General features: G+C 40.9%; 1 protein-coding gene across 1 annotated transcript in view; it reads left to right on the top strand.

Annotated features, from left to right (window-relative positions):
- CORIN (corin, serine peptidase) overlaps nucleotides 1–20,864 on the top strand; it is a 289,680-nt gene that overhangs the window by 239,458 nt on the left and 29,358 nt on the right. The window contains 2 exon segments of the mRNA XM_030564547.1: nucleotides 4,324–4,434; nucleotides 6,959–7,088. Coding sequence (XP_030420407.1) covers nucleotides 4,324–4,434; nucleotides 6,959–7,088 — 241 coding nt within the window.

The following is a 20,864-nucleotide window of genomic DNA, read 5'->3' as shown; positions in this document are numbered from 1 at the left end:
CAGTGGGATGGGAAGAGGAGGAGGAGGAGCTACTGAGTGGCAGCTGCTGTACAAGCTTCCATCTTGTTGCTCATCCTTTCAATGTGTATGTGAAGTCAGTAGTGGAGATTGGGAAATGTTTTTGGCTGCAATGTAATGTATATGTTGATGGTTCTCTGTTTTGTCTGCTTTTAATCAAACCCAGTTCTATGGTCTCATCTTCTGCCATCTGATCTGCCAAAGAGAGGAATGGTGTCTGTTTGAACTCATTGAAAATCTGAATTTCTGTCCCCCAGGAAAAGCTGATATTTCAGCTTTTGTTTTCATCCCGATTGTGGAAACCACATTTTCAGTTGAAAAAACATGTTGACATATAATTCCTGACTAGCTCTGATGCTTGTTGGAAGGGGCAGATGTTTAAAGAGGCAGTGTCTGCACCATCTGTGTAGGGTAAATGCACATGTTTTGCCATACAGAATGCAGCTGCTCTTCTCTAGAAGAGCACATAGCATCAGTGCTCAAATCTCTTTTTGACTTCCTGCATGCTTTCAGGTGCAAGTATTGCCTGATTTATTGATGGTGGATTGATTACTTAAGAATTCTCAATTAATAACTTAACTCACTGAGGTTTGATAGGCTCTTGTCCAAAGATCCATTCCAGTATTATTAGAATTATTGTTCAGTTGGGAATCCTGACATGCATGGTTGGAAAAGATCTTTTGCTCTTTTAAGATTTGTATTACTAAAGTTAGTTAACACGCAAATGTTCCAGTCCAGATGACAGTATGAATAATGTCATGATAATTTGACATCCAGTATCATCTCATGCACATACTCACAACCATTCTTCTGGAGACCTAGAAGTAATGAGACAGGACCCCTGTGGATCACCATCTGTCTTCTCTCTGGCTTGCATAATGATTAAGGCTACGTTTTAGTCATGAATATTTTTAGTAAAATTCATGAACAGATTATGGGCTGTCAACAAAAATTCACAGGCCCGAGACCTGTCCATGACTTTGACTAAAACTTGGGTGGGCGGCCGTGGGTGCTCTGGGCGGGGGGTAGGGGTGCGGGGGAAGGTCCAGGGGTGCCACGGGTGCAGCTGCTGCAGAAATCATGGTGGTCATGGAAAGTCATGAAATACGTGATTTCTGTTACCTCCGTGACAGACTTACAGCCTTAATTAATAATGATTGCTAGGTTTGAGGTTTTGTCAGCCTACCTCATGGTCAGGCCTATTGTAAGGTTTGATGACTGTCATGAATATTCATAAGAGTGAATATGAGTCTCCTTTGCCCATAACTAACTGTTTCACCCTAATAATGTTAGGGTTTCCTTGTTCTAATCTATGGATTAGTATATTAATTATATCACACTCATTAGCATATATGTCAATTGGTTACTGTAATAATTCTGTGGGTAAGCATCTGCTGATGTGACTATCACAAAATACTCCAAACTGGCATCAACTGACTTTTTGCAGTTACCCATCAGCATTCTGCAAAATGTCAACAAAATTATTTATTGCAAAATTATGTCTTATGCCATTTTATGACCTAGGATTAGTGCTAACGTATGGTAAGCGAAACAATTTACTTATACCAAAGTTCATATCCTTATGCTAACTGCTTAAGTTACTATTTTAAAGGATTAGGCCTGTCGGCTTCTTGCATTTCTCCCTTATATTTTATCTTAATGCATATTAGCTAGTTTTGGACTCAGTGTAACCAGGAGCAGGCAAACTTTCAGAAGTGGTGTGCCGAGTCTTCATTTATTCACTCTAATTTAAGGTTTCGCGTGCCAGTAACACATTTTAACATTTTTAGAAGGTTTCTTTCTATAAATCTATAATATATAACTAAAATATTGTTGTATGTAAAGTAAATAAGGTTTTTAAAATATTTAAGAAGCTTTATTTAAAATTAAACTAAAATAAAGATCTCTCGGACTGGTGCCCAGGACCCAGGCAGTGGGAATGCCACTGAAAATCAGCTCACGTGCCGCCTTCGGCAAACGTGCCATAGGTTGCCTACCCCTGGTGTAACCCATAAGCTAATGCACAGATTACACAAGTCAAGATGGTCTCTAAAGTGCTGAATGTTTTGAGATGTGAATAACTGAGAGCAACTCATCTTTACATAATCAACTGAAGCTTTTCAGATCAGCTGGGGTACTGTACTTATGCTACTTATATGGTTCCCATAACTGTAGAATGATGTCTCACAATCTTTAATGTACTTTTCCTCACAATGCCCCTGTGAAATAGGGAGGTACTATTATCTGCATTTTACAGACAGGAACTGAGGAACAGAGACTAAATGACTTGCCAAAGGTCACATAAGAAGTCTGTGACCTCAAGAAACTGAATCTGGGTCTCCTGAGTCCCAGGCTAGAATCCTAAGCATTGCACCATCCTTCTTCTCTGTTCTTGCTGTCAGCCCTGGGGATAAATTATTCAGGAATGGCACTAGAGCTTCTCAGTTGAGGACTCTCTACCTCTTGAATATTCTTCCCTTTCTCAGCTGATGGCTCTCTACCTCTGGAATTTGCTCCCCATGGAGGCCTTCCAGAGCTAGAGTTAGAGAGCTTCAAGGCATGATGCGAGGCATGGTTGTTTGGTTTAGCTTGTTTTTGATTTTGTACATGCATATGTCTGTGTGTGTGTGTTCTTGTTTTTATGAGTTTACATACTTTGTTCCAGGCCTGAAGACACATGGTTGTTAATGTCACAGCAGACAGTATCAGTTTACATAGTTTTATGGTTTTCATTGTGGATTGTTTGATATACGTTAAGATGGGTCTTAGTGTTGTAAATAAATGCCTGACTTAAAGTACAGTAATATACTTTATAAACTAATAAGACACATACAAAAATTAATGAGAACTAAGAGTTGGAGTCACTATAGCTACTTCATGACGGTGCTAATTATACTTCTTTGTGTCAGCTTGCGCTGGGGCCTCAGAAGGAAAGCCTGATAAATTGGGGCTGGTAATGTTGCATGACTGCCCTTCCTGGGGATTTTGTGATGGCTGGGGTAGCTGTAAAATCTTATGGGGACTGTACATGAGTACAAACTGACATCGGATGATCATGTGGATACTGGACTGGGATGCAGGAGACCTGAGTTCAGGTCCTGGCTCTGCCACTGACTACCTATGTGACTCACTAGTGTGGCTCCTCCTGCTGGTCGTCCTGGGAATTAGCTCTTCCAGGCCAGAGTGCCCTCTGCAAGCTGGTGTCTCACATGCTGCTGGCCCCCGTATCCCTCCTGGACCCCGGTGCCCTTTACATCAGGGTTCTGCCCCCAGCAGTAACTCACAATCTGCATCTCCCCGCCCAGGGGAACCCCCAACCCGCTATCCCCTCCTTGTCTCAGTGGCTACTACCAGTCCTCATCTAGACCCTGTTCACTGGGGCAGACTGCAGTCTGTAAACCATTCATCATCGGCCGGGGGGCTGGATCAGCTGCCTCTGCTTATATCTGGGCTGTCCCCCGGCAGCCCTAGTACCCTCTAGTGGGCCCTTAACTTGGCCTGCAGCCTGGGGTTTACTAGGCTGGAGCTCTGCAGATCTCTCTGCCCTTCCCCAGCGCTGCTCCACTTCAGGTACCCTTCTCAGCTTCCCAGGCAGCCAGGTCCTTCTCTCTCAAGGAAGCTAGAGAGAGAGTTTCTTTACAGCCCCTGGCCCTTGGCCCTCTTATAGGGCCAGCCGTGGCCTGATTAGGGCTTGGTCCCAGCTGTGGCTGCTTCTCCAATCAACCCAGCTTTTTCCAGCCACAGCCCTCTTCAGGGCTGCTTTAACCCCTTCAGGGCTGGAGTAGGGTGACCACCCCGCTACAGTGACCTTGAGCAAGCCACTCCATGCTTCAGTTTCCCATCTCTGAAATGACAATGACAATACTTCCGAATTTTAGGTATCTCAGGGTAAAGGATGAATGGCTAATCAACACAGAGTAACTATCTGGGTTAGGATTAGTGCAATCCAGCAAAAAGTGAGAAACAAAAAGTTTCCACCTAAAGTTTGTGAGGGACTCCAATGCTATAATGATAGGACCATAGTTGAAACCTGGTAAGTAGGATGCACTGAATCATGTACCCTAGCCATGCCATTTCCAGATATCAACTTCCCACCTCTCAGATTTTGCTGGCCTCCCACAGATCCCCTTCAGCTGAGTCCTCCTCCTCACCCCAATAGTTTTTCTGCCTGCTGACTCTATCCCCCTGCTCCATGAACCTGCTCTGAACTTGTCCCTATGCCTATACCCAATCAAATCTTAGTATGCATTTTTATGATAGTCATATTTAAAATCATCATCTTAATATTTGTGTTTGTCTCGGCAGCATTTTGCAAGGCAGATGAGCTTGAATGTGCCAGTCATGATTGTGTGCCACGTGAACTGTGGTGCGATGGGCAGCTAGACTGTATGGACAACTCAGATGAATGGAACTGTGGTAAGTCTCATCTGTGCCACTGGCTGGAAGTGATGTTATGGATTGTACATGTCATGACACAGTTGAGTTTTTACAACATTTTTCCAAAGTGGGACTGGAAGAACTTGGACTAGGAGCATGTTCCAGGCAAGCATGAAAGTCGGTACAAACTGTACTGGGCAAAGGAGAAAGAGGGAGGGTTAGATGGCAAGTGTATGGATACGGCAAGGCTCAGGAGGGGATAAGATGAGAGAAGTGATGTTGACTGAATGGAAATGTGGAGAGCTTCTGAAGTGAGGAGTAGAGTCTTGAGACTGCTGTAAAAGAAGGCAGAGAGGCAATGAAGAAACTGAAATACAGAAGTGATCTGGGCAGAATGAGTAGGGCACTGATCCTGTACTCATTGAATTCAGTGACAGAATTCCCATTGACTTAAATGGTGCTGAGAGGAAAATAAGCCTGGCAGCTCCATTTTGAATAGACTGGAAGTGAGAAAGGTGACAGTCAGCAGAGAAACCTGACTATTACCCACCTGCAGTGCCAGCACCCATAAAAAGGCCTCATGCTTTTATGTGTTATTAAAATAAGAGTTCTTAAAGCATGACTTTTTGAGTAAGAATTATGTAAGTTCCACATAAGTGATAGCAATATTTGAAGGAAGCAGGGTGTGTGTGTGTGTGGCCTATATACCCTACCTCCACCAGACAGCAATTGGCTGAACTGTATATGTGATGCTACTGAAGCTAATCTAGTTCTCTGTATAAATGTAATACAGTACCACAAAGAAATCGGATGTTTTATGACATTTTCATTATAAAAGAGAAAGATATCCTGTTGTTTAGAGAAACAAATATTCTTTATTCATAATGCTGAGAAAATACATTGTGCACACATCTATCAAAATTACTTAGACAGTGGACACAAAATGTCCTATAAATATGAGTTTGAAGTATCAAAAAGAAGGAATCAAAGATTAATATATAATTTTCTTGTAGAGAGGTAAAAGCAGTGTAGTATGAATGAAAAATGCTTAATAACTAAGTTAGGATGAATGAAATCCAAGAATAAGTGAGAAGTACAAAGTTTAAATAAAAACAGTATGTATTTGGGGAGAAATGCACACAAAAACCTTCTGTCTTGAGTTCCTGTTACAAACTGTAGCACTATAGGGGGACCTTAGTTTACCTCAATGCATTTTTGGCCATTTGGAAACTTTCTTGTGCAGGATCAAAACAAAGCAGACATTAAGCCAATAAACAGGGTGGGGAAAGAGATGATGATAATAAAAGAGGATGGAGTTTTTTGTAGGCAATAGCTATTGATTGTTTTTTATTTCTATAAACACACTTGATATAGTCATAATAGGAGCAATATAAATTTATCAAGGGCCAGATTCTGATACTGTTCTTATATTGAGCAGCACCTTATCCCACAAATGGTCTCATAGATTTCAGCTGGACTACTTGTGGACTAAGGTACTACTCAACATGAGTTAGGGTATCAGTCTATCCCCATATAAACAAATGATGAATTAAAGTAGTTTGGTTTGATCTAAACTTCAGGATGTCTTTCTTGTTTGTAATCTTATGTATTGTCTTGTCTAGGACTACCTAGATTCTGATGGCCACTGCTGCCTCCTTCTTGAATTGTGCGCAGCAGCAGTCAAAAAAGCAAACAGGATGTTAGGAATCATTAAAAAAGGGATCGAGAATAAGACATAGAATATCTTATTGCCCTTATATAAATCCATGGTATGCCCACATCCTGAATACTGCGTACAGATGTGGTCTCCTCATCTCAAAAAAGATCTACTGGCATTAGAAAAGATTCAGAGAAGGACAACTAAAATTATTAGGAGTTTGGAATGGGTCCCAGATGAGGAGAAATTAAAGAGGCTAGGACTTTTCAGCCTGGAAAAGAGGAGACTAAGAGGGGATATGATAGAGGTATATAAAAACATGAGTGATGTGGAGAAAGTGAATAAGGAAAAGTTATTTACTTGTTCCCATAATATAAGAACTAGGGGCCACCAAATGAAATTAAAGAGCAGCAGGTTTAAAACAAATAAAAGGAAGTTCTTCTTCACACAGCTCACAGTCAACCTGTGGAACTCCTAGCCTAAGGAGGTTGTGAAGGCTAGGATTATAACAGGGTTTAAAAGAGGTTAAGTCCATTAATCGCTATTAGCCAGGATGGGTAAGGAATGGTGTCCCTAGCCTCTGTTTGTCAGAGGATGGAGATGGATGGCAGGAGAGAGATCACTTGATCATTACCTATTAGGTTCACTCCCTCTGGGGCATCTGTCATTGGTCACTGTTGGTAGACAGGATACTGGGCTGGATGGATCTTTGGTCTGACCCAGTATGGCCATTCTTATGTTCTTATGTTGTTAATTAAATCTTCATAAAGTATAGAGGAGATAAAAAATAACAGGATCTTGCATTACTCGAGGACACTTTTGGAATTGTTCTTATATTTACAATGTAACAAATAGCATACCAACTTGCTGAAGAAATACTTACGTTACTTTTCTTTTTCTTTGCAGTGACCCTGTCTAAAAACACAAGCTCTTTGGCATTCCTGACTATTCACAGGTCAGCTACTGACTACCATGTTTGTGCTGATGAGTGGCAAGAAAAGTTAAGCCAACTGGCCTGCAATCAAATGGGTTTAGGGTAAGGTCAGTAGTTTGTAGCATTGATGAATTTCCCAGGGTGATGGCGGCAGCAGAGTTAGTTGAGTTTATAGTGACTATTGTTAGTGTGACCTGCGCAAGATTAAACTTAGTACAAAAAGGGATAGTAAAGGAAAGGGGTAATGGAATTCTATGAACTCTTGGAAAGCAAACTCTCATTAAAATTCTGACACTTTACAAACACTACACAACTGTAATTAAAGGAGGTAGTTAAAAAGATAACCTTTCAGCCAGGTATTGGAAAGTAAATTGAATTTATAATTATTTTTGAAACTAATTATAGCTTAGAAATTTGATAATGTATTTGTTCCTAGCGATTAAAAGTAAACAGTTAGCTTTATGAAACGGAAGGGAAAAACTGTGGTAATTCAGTTTGTTCACTGGAGTTCTGTATTTAGAATGTATCCATGAGAATTTTAAGAGGGATTTTATCTGACAGTCTGTCTCGCCAGTCAGAGCACCTGTCATTTTCATAAAAAAGAAGGCTGAATCCTTATGGCTGTATGTGGACTACTGCGCCCTAAATAAAATTACCATGCAAAAATGTTACACTACTCTGATCCCAGAGCTCGTAAGAATGGCCTGGTTTGTCACCAAGCTGGATGTGAGGAGCGTCTATAATCTAGTCAGGGTGCGTCCAGGGGACTAACAGAAAACTGCATTTTGAGTATGATAGGTGTTAGGGCCATAATGTGAGCTGTCTGACCTACTGGTGAGAGTCAGGAGTCGGGTCAGGGTCATAGTCACACCAATGGTCAAAGGGGGAGTCAGAATCAGAAGTCATGCCAAGGGTCACAGCTTGAATCAGCAATGGGGAACAAGGTGTGGTAACAGGAATAGGGACAAATATGGGAAAAAGGAACAAGGCAAGGAGGTGGGGACTTGGTCTCAGCAGTCTGGGCAGCAACAAGCCTAGCAACTAGTTGCTCAGACAAGAGATGGGACAAGAATAGGAAGCTTTATGATCAGTTGGGTCCAATCAGCCGTCTGCTGTTGGTCATCTGACCCCACTGAATCAGCAGGTGTAGCTTCTGGTGGGGGAGGGGGTATTAGCAGCAGTTCCCTCATCAGCTCTTGCAACATGATGGTATACAGAGTAAGGTTCCTGCTTGGCAGCTGCGCAGGCCTGGGATCAAGACCTGTGGTGCCTGATGCCACCCCATCTCCTAGGGTAATCCATTGGGTCAGACTTCTCTGAATGATTCCTGTGGAAGGTCCATATTTTTGCAGGGGTGTGCACATGATGAGCTGGCTCCCAAAAGCATTCTTCGGGCCAACAACCCTCCCAATCAATCAGATAGTATAGGGGCCCTCTGTGCATTTGGAAGTCTAGGCTGTCATGGATGAGATGTGTGTCTTGGTCTTGAACTTGAATCGGAGTAGAGGTGGTTCCTGCTGGGGTTTCCCATGGGTCTTCCCTTGGAGTCTTCCCACTTTTACCCAACCAGGGAAGCTCTTTTATACTGTTGTTCTGACCACACTTAACACCCTGTGCATATGCCTGAAGGTTTCAAACACTCTTCTCCTTATCTCTACTTCCACACCCCATGAATATTTGGGTGCCCCATTTTTCATCTGTTGTTATCTTAGTTCCCCTTATTCTCATTAGCATCTACACACAACATGTGTCCATGGTAACCTGCAGTCAGAACAGGACATTCCATGATGTTACAATCAGGCGTCTTTGGTCTTTGACAATACATTGCTGTCTATTTTTCCATAACATCACCTATTGGCCCATCTTTTACAGTCATCTTCTAACCTTCCTGGCATATGGCTATTCCTAGGTTACCCACTCATGTCAAGCATTCTTAAGTCTATGACCTAGTATGGCTAAACTAAAATCTTACAGTCCTCAGCCTCTACGCTTTGCATTCCAGGCATGCTTTACTTGTATATCAGTACACAGTCATCACTCTTACCTACTTGTCAATCTATTGTTTAAGCACCTGGGTGACCCTTTCTGATTGGCCATCCATATGAGGGTCATGTGTGGTGGATGCATGATCTGGAAATCTTGGAGGGAAACCCATTCTTCCAGAACCTGGATATGACCTGGAAGTCACTGTCTGTGGCAAGATGTTTTGGGAGGCCATAGAGGCAGAAAATATGTGTAACTAAAAGGCATGCAGTAGTTTCCACAAGTGCATGGTACAAAATTGGTCTTTTTGGTGCGTTGATCCATGACAGTTAGTATGGTGTTAGGCCTTCAGATTTGGGTAATTCCACTATAAAAATCGGGGGTAATATGTGACCAGGGCCAGGAAAGGATCCCACGTTGGAATCAGGAGGCTGAAAATCCTACTCTGGAGGAGTTTTGTGCAAGCACAGATGTTGCAGGACCTGATGTAGGACAAAATGTCATCCTGCATTTGTGGCCACCAGAATGAGCGGGCTACAACTCACAGAGTCTTGGATTGTCCAAAGTCACCTGCCTAAGGGATATCATGATGTATGCACAGCACTTCCCATCTTGGGAAACCCTTGGGATCATAGAGGGAGCCATTGACATAGAGGAGGTTATTGACCCAGGAATAGTGGCATACGGTGGTACTAGGGAGACCCTCCTTGGATGAGGTTATGAGTTTAAAAAAGGATCATTAGGGAGAGCTGGTCAAAGCATGGTAAGGAAGTCTGAGGCTACAGACCCACAAATTAAATGGTCTGGATTTAATATGTAAGGTGGCGGTTCTTTGAGGTTAGTATATAGTATTCCCCTTTTCATCAGAGGCCATCAGCCTAGCCATTCATGTTGCCTGGATGATACATGATTATGAAATCAAATCTTGAAAGGAATAGGGTACAACACAATTAATGCTAATTCAGCACTTTGGCAGATCATAGATATTCTAGATTCTTATGGTGAGTTAAAACTAGGATGGGATGTTTGGCCCACTCAAAGTAGTGTTGCCAATTCTCAAATGTTGCCTTGATGGCAAATAACTCCTTGTCTGCTATTTCATAATTGCTTATCTGTTTTTGACTACTGCTCTGTGTTTGGTAGATGTTTTCAGAGAACTATGCATGATGATTCCAAGATCTCTTTCTTGAGTGGTAACAGATAATTTAGACTCCATCATTTTGTATGTTTAGTTGGGATTACTTTTCCAATGTGCATTACTTTGCACTTATCAACATTGAATTTCATCAGCTATTTTGTTGCCCAGTCATCCAGTTTAGTGATGTCCTTTTGTAACTCTTTGCAGTCAGCTTCATACTTAACTTCCCCAAGTTTCTTCCCCTTGGATTGGATCTCCTGGCTTTCGAACCTTTGTATAAACTCTTGACTGCTGATCTGGACTGCCTGCCCACTATGCTAGGGTGACCATACATCCCGTGTTGGCTGGGACAGTCCCTTTTTTAAGTCCTGTCCCATCTCTCCTAACTTTTTTTTTTTCCTTCAAAAGTGGGCATTTGTCCCATTTGCTCTTGCTGCCTTGATCAGGTGGCAAGAGCAAACAGGACAGATGCCCACTTTTGAAAAAAAAAAAAAAGAGGGGTGCAATGTGGAGGGAGCAAGTGGAGATGCCAGCTCCCCACCCCCCGCAACAGGGGAGACAGAGCTGGGGAGGGGAGGCAGCGTTCCAACATTCCCTGCTGACCCAGTGGCAGACCACTCTACCACTGTTATGGCTCTGGCCTGGGATGCAGTGGAGTCAGAAGGGCCTGTGTCTCCCTACCCCTGCCATTCCACTCCCCTTGGGATGGCAGTATTCCCCCTCCTTAGGCCAAGAGGCCTTTGTTTGTCTGTCGCCCACCAGAGCGAAGATGACAGACTGGGGTGGTGTTCACCTCTGCCTACCCCTACCTTGGCTGAGGGCCTGGTCCCCCCAAACCACTTGCAGCTACCCTGCCTAAGGGTTGGAACCTCTAACTTCCCCCTTTACTTAGACTGTGGTTTCAGGAATGTGTCAGCAAAGGGGCGTGGTCTCCCTCAGAGACTGACAGTGAGGGAGAGCCACACCCACCTACACACTTACAGATATTAATGGGCCACTCTACCTTGAATGATCCCTTACAGTATGTGCTAACTATTTATGTTAAACAACCTGGGCTTGCCTACATTACCCCCTGGATCTACAGATAACGATCAATCCAGCGGGGGTTGATTTATCGCGTAGGCAGAGTTGATGGGAGAGCGTCAGCCATTGACGTACCACAGTGAAGACACCGCAGTAAGTAGATCTAAGTACGTCGACTTCAGCTACGTTATTCACATAGCTGAAGTTGCTTAACTTAGATTGATTCCCCTCCACCCCAATGTCTGTTACACCTTGCATTTTGCTGTGATTCTGGGAGTTCCTTTCCCAGACCTGAAGAAGAGGTCTGTGTGGCTCGAAAGCTTGACTCTCTCACCAATAGAAGTTGGTCCATTAAAAAATATTACCTCACCCACCTTATCTCTCTAATATCCAGGGACTGACATGGCTACAACTACACTGCACACACAAACCACACTAGTACTCTCAGTTTGCACACATCTAAGTGACTAAATAAAGTGCAAAGCAGTGGAGATTCAGGCCTACCCTCTGTATTTTTACTCTCTTGAAAAAGCAGTTGAAGGTCTTCAGATGTATTGGAATTAGGTTGTTGCTGTATACATGCTGGTCTTTAATCATTCAGTTACTCTTTGTTTTTATGTCAGTAAATGCTTATTGTGTATTTTCTCATAAACATCAACATTTTCATTCTGTGGTTCAAATCCCTTAAAGATTTATACACATGCTTAACTTATTGTAGAGTGAGTAGTCACATTGAAGTCGATGGGACTATTCACAGTGCCTAAAGTCTTTGCAAGATCAGGATTTCCAGCTATAAGAAAATATAAAACACAAGTTGTGATATGACTAAACATGAAATGATAAAACAAAGAAGGTGTAGGAGTGGCAAGAGGAGACCAGGCACTAAAAGATAAATGTGGGAAAGTTCAGAGCAGATGTACGTAAATCAGAAAGTCTTCAAAATAATATTTAGTAAAGCTCATAAGTAATATGTGTACTTTGTGAAAGACCATCTTTGTTCCATTTCTTAAAGTAGCTACTTTTTCAAATGTATCAACTATCTGTGAATGAAATAAAAGGATATTTCCCAATGATGTTAGGTGGATTAGCAGTTATCATGCAATATTTTCATTATACTAAATTTTGTATTAATATTTGAATTACAAAGATCTTTTTTAAAATTACACTAGCCTAGATTAAAGCTTGTGTTTTGTGAATATTTTCCCAAATGAAAACATCAACTCTACTTTCGCTGTGTTTATGCCCCTTTGTGTTCACGTTTTGCAAACATTATAGTGAATGAGTTTACTGTCAGATATATACACAAAATAATGATTTTGAAGAAAATATTAGAAAATTTTCATGAAAGCAAATTTTGCACTCTAAGACACAAGTGTTTGCATCTGATGGGAACAGAAATAATGTGACCTAATTGTCTAATCAAAACTAACCATCACAAAAAGTGAGAATTAGCACCCGTAAGAGTGATATGTAACTGTCAGCTGGGACACAAATAATACCAGTCGTGGTGCCAATCCTATACTTGCTTTTTTGTCAGTGACAGCTCTTTCAGTGATGGCCAGAATTGTTAACCTAAGTTACAGCTTAATGTGTGCAATCAGACCGCTTACATAGGGCTCCATATATTTCTAAACTGTATCAAACTTTTGAGGAAACCTACTTTTCAATTATTAAAAATGCATTCCTCAATCCCCATTGGGTTAACAGAAATTCTGTAGCTCTAGAGATTGCAGAAAGAATGCTCTGGACATAATAGTGTGTGCTAGTCTCCTTTCTACTGGAATCATAAATCACAGATAGGATAAGAAGTTGGGTAAAGGGGAAATACAGCTTATTAGAGGATTAATATACAATTATCTAATACAGGCATTAAAAATGTTTAGCCCGATTGGTCCTGAATCAGAATTTTCCCAGTGGATCTCAGGATGTTTGTAAGTTTGCAAAGTCATACTTCCCTCCTCCATAGAAGGGCAAAGAACACCTCCTCTTCCCAATTGGGAAAATGACACTGAAACAATATGAGTGGAAATTTCCAATTTCCATCCCCATTTTGTGGGGTTTCCCTATAGAAGTAATTATTTAACTCTGTCACTTCTACGTCACTATATGAGACAAAAATTTCAGCCCTCTCAAAGCTATTTTATAAAAGGGTAGAATGCATAATAAAGCTTTTTTGGCAGTGATGAGTAACCATGTAAGAAAGATTGACAAATTCAGATCCAGAACCTATGTCTGTGGCTTGTGCCTGTCTAACAATAAATGTTAATGGCTTCAGTTTTCTAAAGAATTAGGAGACAGGTTCTTTTTTCCTACTCTTGAAGCAAAATTCTGTCAGTCATCTGAAGCTTCATTTTCTCAGTTTATTTTCATTACACAGTGACGGAGCCAGCACAATAATGGCATAATCATCTTTGAAGGAGGTCTTTGAGGAAAATGAGGAACACAATACATTTACCAGAACCAGTTGTGGGACGAAGGAATTTGAATGACTATAACATATTTAATTCTTCTTTAGACCTTAAGCCAGATTGGCAGTAAATACTGTGATAAACTCAGAACAGACAGCTGCAAGGGAGGGGTAGAAATCAGTCTCAGAGGGTTAAAAGGCCCTCCTCCCTATCAACTGGGGGGTAACTACGGGTCAATCAGGTTCAGCTGAGAAGGGGTTACCAAAGTATCAATTAGAATCAGCTGAGAGGGAGCTACCTGAGGTTAATTAGGATCAGCTGATTCCAACTAGGGGGCTGCCTGAGACCTTTTTAAACATTACCCTGGGGGGAAGGAGAGAAGAAGCTCTGCTGCCAGGAGATTAGGAGCAGCAAGACAGCGAGCCTCACCAGGAGGAGAGGCAGTGTTCTCTCCTACAATGGAGAAAAATACACTAAAAAGGACTGGTGGAGCGAAGGAACAGACTTCCCCTGTGTCCCAAGGTGGACCATATTACCCAAGCCTGTCTCACCAGGGCTAAAAGCAGTGGAGGCTGGGGAGACTGAGAAGGTGCCTTGCCACAGTGCATCACTTATGTGAACATTTTCTGCATTGGCAGGGAGAGGGACTAGATTATGTAATGTTTTCAGACTTCAAGTCATATACCTCACCTGTTTGCCACTGACATCCTGTATCATTTATTAGATATAAAATGGCCTCCAACAAGAAAGCCTGTAATAGTAGACTGATAACATTTGGCATGTTTTCAGTAGGTTGGTTATTTCCAGACACAATTTGGTAGGATGGATTATATATTAAGTTAGAATATGTATTATATAAGGCTTGAAAATATTGATGAACATTTTTTTTCTCTTGCAATAGTCACATTCTGCTCTAAGGATAATAACATCTTGAGCAAAACCTTTTTTGTGTGCATGGACATTCATCATAATCCAGATCATAAAGTGATTTTAAAAAGGGAATATTTTGTGATTTACATTCCCTGCCACCATGAATACATTTAAAGATCTAAACAAATAAATGACACCTGTATGATGCCATTATACAGAAGGCATTTGTTATATAGATATATAAGTTTGTTTAATAATAATTCATGTGAGTCTATGTTACCTTATGCCTGAAATTATGAGGAAATATAGTACATGGTACTTTTCTTCTCTGTACAGTTGTTCAAGATAGAAATCATAGTTGTATTTAGCAGTGAATTTCCAGATGACAAGTCCCAGTGCTCTGTAATCTTTAGAACATAAAAGAAATGTCTTTCTCACTGTGTGTGAATCTATTTGTTTGTTTGTTTTAATTACTGAGAATTAAATTTGCCACAAACAAATGAATAGAATTTATTGACAATGAAATGTGGTTCTGTTAGATGAATTTAGCAAATGGTTCCAAATACACATGAATAACACTTCTAAATGACAGATTCTAAAACATAAGTCAGTTTGAAAATGTAGATATAATAAACTTGACCTCTGGTAGCTGGAGCAACATAAAAAGTAACCCAGTTTCTGCCTATTGTACTAAACTCAGGCTATTTGTCTGGCTGCCAGTCGATATTAATTCCATGCTGATTGTATTTTTTCCACAATTTGTTACAGCTCAATATAATGATGTGATATGTTGTGGAAAACTGTACATGTTGCACGTATGAGATGGATGAAAACATTGTATCAAAAGTTTTGATAAGTAAACTGGCAAAATGTCCACTCATCAAATGATAGAATGTATTTTTTTCTTTGAAGTTCATGTGTTTTTCCTAATGTGAAAAAAATGTTAAACATGAAGTGAACTATTATTTATATGCTTCCATGCTGACTGGAAACCTTCTCACTGCATGAGGGTCAGCTGGTACATTTCTAAAGATGGGCATTCTCTACTGAATGGTAAGAATAGTATGCCTAGATGGTTATAGTTTTCACTTGACATTGGGCTGGTCAAATTATTCTCATGTGTTTGGAAACCCACATCTGCTGATCAGGCAGTGATAAAACAATGATGGTCTATTCAGAGTTGAAGTCTGCCAAAACCAAGTCTCTAGCAAATATTTCTGTTTAGCAACTCTGTGAAAACTGCATGAAATAGTCTCTCTTTCTCCTCCTGTGCTAGGATGAGATAGCAAATGCCATTATGGTAAACTATAGTAACCTGCTATGGAATATAAAAGAATAATATGTGCTCTATCTAGCTGGTGGGCTAACAAACTAATTTATTTCTCATCTGAACTACTATGCTGACCATTGATTATGTCTTCTAACCAGCTCTGAGTTAGAAAAATGAAGAGTTGAGACAGCATCTCTTCTGCTCAGGGTATGTCTAACGGTGGGGTAATGTGCACTGCTACATGTTCCCTAGAACATTTTGAAACATTTAGTATGCACCAGCAGGGTCTACACGGACCAACTAATGCACCACACATCAGTGATCTTTAGAAATCACACCCTGTAGTGCGCATTATCCCACCATGTAGACAAGTCGTCAGAAACATCAAGGAAATCAAAGGGATACATAATCTACTATTAAAAGAAGTTTGAAAATCTGAATCCAACATACATTATTTGCTCTAAGAATAAACAGGACAGCTATTAAATCAAATGCTATGTGAAGACTGCAGTATTTCAGCTCATTAATTCAACCTAGTATTCTAAACCCACTCAACAGAATGTAAAATGTGTTTGATCTTTCTCTAATACATTCAACGCATGATGTCCATGTGTATTTTATGAAATCCTTGGGAATGTATTAGAGTGAAGATCATAGAGAGTTCATCAACATACATTTATTTTATTAAACAGGGACAAAAATAATTCTAATAAATTGGAAGTACCAAAATCACAGTATAACTTGTGACTGAAATTGCAAAACTTATTTTAAAAATATGAAAATCTGTAAAAGAATGATAAGCATATGCAGTCATAAATAGGCTTGAAGTAATGCATATTCGCTAGCATGTAAATACTCTACCATGTATCTATTTGTGTCTGTAAATAGATGTAGCAATACTATAACAATTCATGCTTATAATTCCAGAAGGTGTAACTTTTTTCAGAAATTGTTTCCTTTCTAGTTAATATTCAACTTGTTTTGCTAGTCTGGTGCCTCAGGATACACATACTTGTGAAGAAGGATGATAAAACATGTACGGTGCTAGGTTGGCCTCTGGGAGACTTAGGTTCAATCCTACCTCTGCTGCAGATTCCACATGTGACCAAGGACAAGACACTTGGGCCCAGTTCCACAAGAGGACTTAGGTGTTGCAACACCTAACTTTTAGGTGCCTAGAAAAATCACTGGAATCCACAAAGCCTGAGTTCGGTGCTGAGGCTCCTTATACAATAGATGCCTTTAGAATGGGATCCACAAAAGCCAGCATGCTGGGGGGGAGCCACGTAAGCTAGCCAATGGGAGATGCTGATGAGAGAGGTGTGTCCAAAGCATGGGAGTAGATGGTATGAGGGCAGGTGTGGACTGATGCTTAAATGAAGAGATTGTGAGGGAGGGGAAAGCAGAGGGTTGGTGCAAATAGCCAGTCAGCACAGGGCAGAGAAAGTCCAGTCAAAACTGTAGAAAGTTCTCCAAAAGTGTGTATGTCTTTAAAAAACAAATAACATGTGAAAATCACACTTTTGATCAAAATCCTTGTACCTTCTAGAGTTAAAAATAAAACCTCAGATTACTAACCCTGAAAGAAGTTAGGGAAGAAACCATTTTCTTCCTTTGTCCAGGTTGTATTCCATGGGTGAAATTCTGTGCTGCACCTGTAAGAGGTGCACTATGGATCTTGCAGCCAGGAGGTGGGAGTGGCTTAAGTGGCCATCTTTGCACCCTCATAAGTTTGAGGGCTCTCTTGTTAGCAAAGAGTGAAGCTGAATCGAGCAGGTTAAGTTGAAGAAGTGGAACGTTATTAAACCTTGTGCACTGCTTTGGCCATGTGGCTGAGTTGGTTCCAGCCTAACTCCACTCATTCCCTGTTCCCTTGTTGTCATGTCTGTCATAAACAGATAGCTAAGGGTTAATGTCTCTTACACCTGGAAAGAAGTAATCTGAAACACCTGACCAGAGGACCAATCAGGAAACAAGACTTTTTCAAATCTGGGTGGAGGGTTTTTTTGGTGTGTGAGTCCTTTGTTCTTGGTCTTCTGCCTTTCCCTCGCAGCTATGGGAAGGATTTTTCTATTTCCTGCTTTCTAATCTTCTGTTTCCAAGTTGTGAGTACAAAGATGGTTTGTTGTTTTGTATTTACATGTCTATCGTTGCTGGAGTGCTTTGAATTGTATTCTTTTTGAATAAGGCTGTTTATTCAATATTCTTTTAAGCAAATGACCCTGTATTTGTCACCTTAATACAGAGAGACCATTTTTATGTATTTTTCTTTCTTTTTATATAAAGCTTTCTTTTAAGACCTGTTGGAGTTTTCTTTAGTGGGGAACTCCAGGGAATTGAGTCTGCAGCTCACCAGGGAACTGGTGGGAGGAAGAAGTCAGGGGGAAATCTGTGTGTGTTAGATTTACTAGCCTGACTTTGCATTCCCTCTGGGTAAAGAGGGAAGTGCTTGTGTTTCCAGGACTGGAAATACAGAGGGTGGACTCCTTCTGTTTAGATTCACGGAGTTTGCTTCTGTGTATCTCTCCAGGAACACCTGGAGGGGGGAAGGGAAAAGGTTTATTTCCCTTTGTTGTGAGACTCAAGGGATTTGGTCTTGGGGTCCCCAGGGAAGGTTTTTGGGGGGACCAGAGTGCCCCAAAACACTCTAATTTTTTGGGTGGTGGCAGCTTTACCAGGTCCAAGCTGGTAACTAAGCTTGGAGGTTTTCATGCTAACCCCCATATTTTGGACGCTAAGATCCAAATCTGGGACTAGGTTATGATAATATCAATAACAGCCCAGGCAGGGAACATGGGCACTCTTACTCCATTTCCATTGAGCATGATACAGGGGCCTCTCTAAGTATTATGGCTGCCTATGGGCTGCAGAGCTGCCCAGAAACTCCACCACAGGCCTCACCTCAGTCATGCCTTGCTATTCCTGCTCCAAACTGTGTCCCTGGCCCTGTCCACTATGCCTAGGTTTGCCAGAAGCTCCTTGGAAAGTAGCCTCACAGCTGACTTCTGCATTGCCTACACAAGGAATTTTACTCCAACTGGAATTGGGGTTTTTAGGGCCCCTTTGTGACCCTAAAGAGTGAAAAAGGGCAGAAGGGGTACTGAGGATCTTAATCTTTGTATGTATGTATGTAGTCGGTTTTGCTGCTTTCCTTATAATCTATTTCTTTCTATTTGAAAAGTCCTTATAAACACCAGCAAGGAGAAAAACCCAGATAAAAACATTTTTAAAAAGAACTCAAAAAGAAAAAGAGATAAATAGCAATCAGGGCTTACTATTTAAAAGGGCCCTAATCACACAAAGCACACTTGTGAGTACTCCCACTGATTTCATGAGTAAAATTATGCACATGCTGAAGTGCTTTGTGGAATGTGGAGGGGAAGCTCAGGAACTAGATTTAATACTTAGTCACTTTCAGAGCATTCAAATTGACGGTGTCCTTTTAATGCTGGTGAATGGATATATTATTATAGAATATAATCCGGAATGACTTCTTTTTATAAATACAAAGCACAGGTTAGCTACAGTCTGTTTGTTTTATCTTATTAAGATCACACAATTTTGGGGGTAATACAGGGGTTCTCAAACTTCATTGCACTGAATCCCCCTTCTGACAACAAAAATTACTTTGACTCCAGGATGGGGGACCGAAGCCTGAACCCGGCCGAGCCCCACTGCTCTTGGGGGTGGGGAAGCCAAAGCCAAAGGGCTTCATCCCCGCCACCCATGGCTGAAGCCGAAGCCCCAGCCTCACAACCCAGGGTGGGGGGCTCAGGCTCCAGCTTCAGCCCTGGGCCCCAGCAAGTCTAACACCAGCCCTGACAACCCCATTAAAATGGGGTTCCAACCCACAGTTTAAGAACCGCTGTGGTAATATAAGCTTGCCTCCATCAACTGTTATGATGGTGTTCATTTTTAAAAATACATTTTTCTGAATTATGTATTTTATAAATTACATATTTGGTGGAAGCCACACAATGGATAAAACATCATTCTACAAAATTATGAAGTAATGGAGAAGTTGCTCATGGCAGATTCTTCAAACAAAGATAGGTCAAAAATGTTAGACAAAATGGTTTTTGTGAACATTGTTGGAGGAGATGGAAGGAGAAATGAGAAAATACTGGAAATTAAGAGAAGGAGGCAGCTGTATCTGTTTACCAGAAGCAGACACAAGAGGGAGAAGCTCTTTACTGCAGAAGAGCCTTCATTTGATAAGGTGAGAACTGGTTTAAAAGTGCTCACTAGCAACCGCTGTTGGCTAGTAGATCATGGAGTGATAATAGTTTAATATGCCCAGAGGAGATTAGGAGAAAGAAGCCATACAATGGACAGAATCCAAAGAGTCTGACTAATTCTGCCACTCCTGCTGAGAGTATTTCCATATGGTTGCACTGACAACTGTTGCCAAAAAATCATGCCTAGTTGACCATCAACAACCTGTATAGTAAGCTAACCAGTGGATGTTACCTGTTTTAAACCACTATAAAAGTAATATAACTCAGATTTTAAAATAGCCTAATGCCATGTGCTGCCATATGAGGAAGATGCAGGCACAATCTCTAGGCCCTTTGACATTTTTCCTGATTTTTTTTCTTATTCTTCCTTCCATTGGCTGGAATCCAGAATTTGGGTTATTGTCAGATTTTAGTTAATGCAGACCTGGCAAACTAACTCACTGCTGACATAGAACATGCTGTACCATATTGTTAATTTTTATGGCTAATAGATCATTTTTTTACAGGAAAACCATAAGGTGTCTGGAGCCATTTATGAGCTATGCCCTCTCCTTCATATAGCAATTCAAATATATCAAAACCAGCAACTTATTCAGAGGATACACAGGCAGAGTTGTTAACGTAATAACAGATAATGGCTGGGCTGAAGAGGTGTAAATCTGAAAATATCATTTAGTGCAACCGTTCCAACCTATTTTCAGTTGTCTGCTGGACAGATGTAGACTCCCAGGTTTCTCTAGCTATTTGTTTTGTTTAGCAGACTTGAAAACTTGGACTCAGATTGTTAAATGCTATAACTGAAGTTCAGTTTTATCTTTACATTTTTACAGGTTAACAAGCTTCTGATGGTCAATATGAATTAGAAACCCCTAAACTCTCTACTACTACATGTGTGTGTATATATAATATATAATTTAACATAATTTCCCACATGTCTAATTTTAAAAG

The sequence above is a fragment of the Gopherus evgoodei genome, chromosome 5 (genome assembly GCF_007399415.2).
Source record: "Gopherus evgoodei ecotype Sinaloan lineage chromosome 5, rGopEvg1_v1.p, whole genome shotgun sequence".
Taxonomy (NCBI): Eukaryota; Metazoa; Chordata; order Testudines; family Testudinidae; genus Gopherus; species Gopherus evgoodei.
Note: the sequence above shows the minus strand (reverse complement) of the source record. Positions and strands in the feature narration are given on the sequence as shown.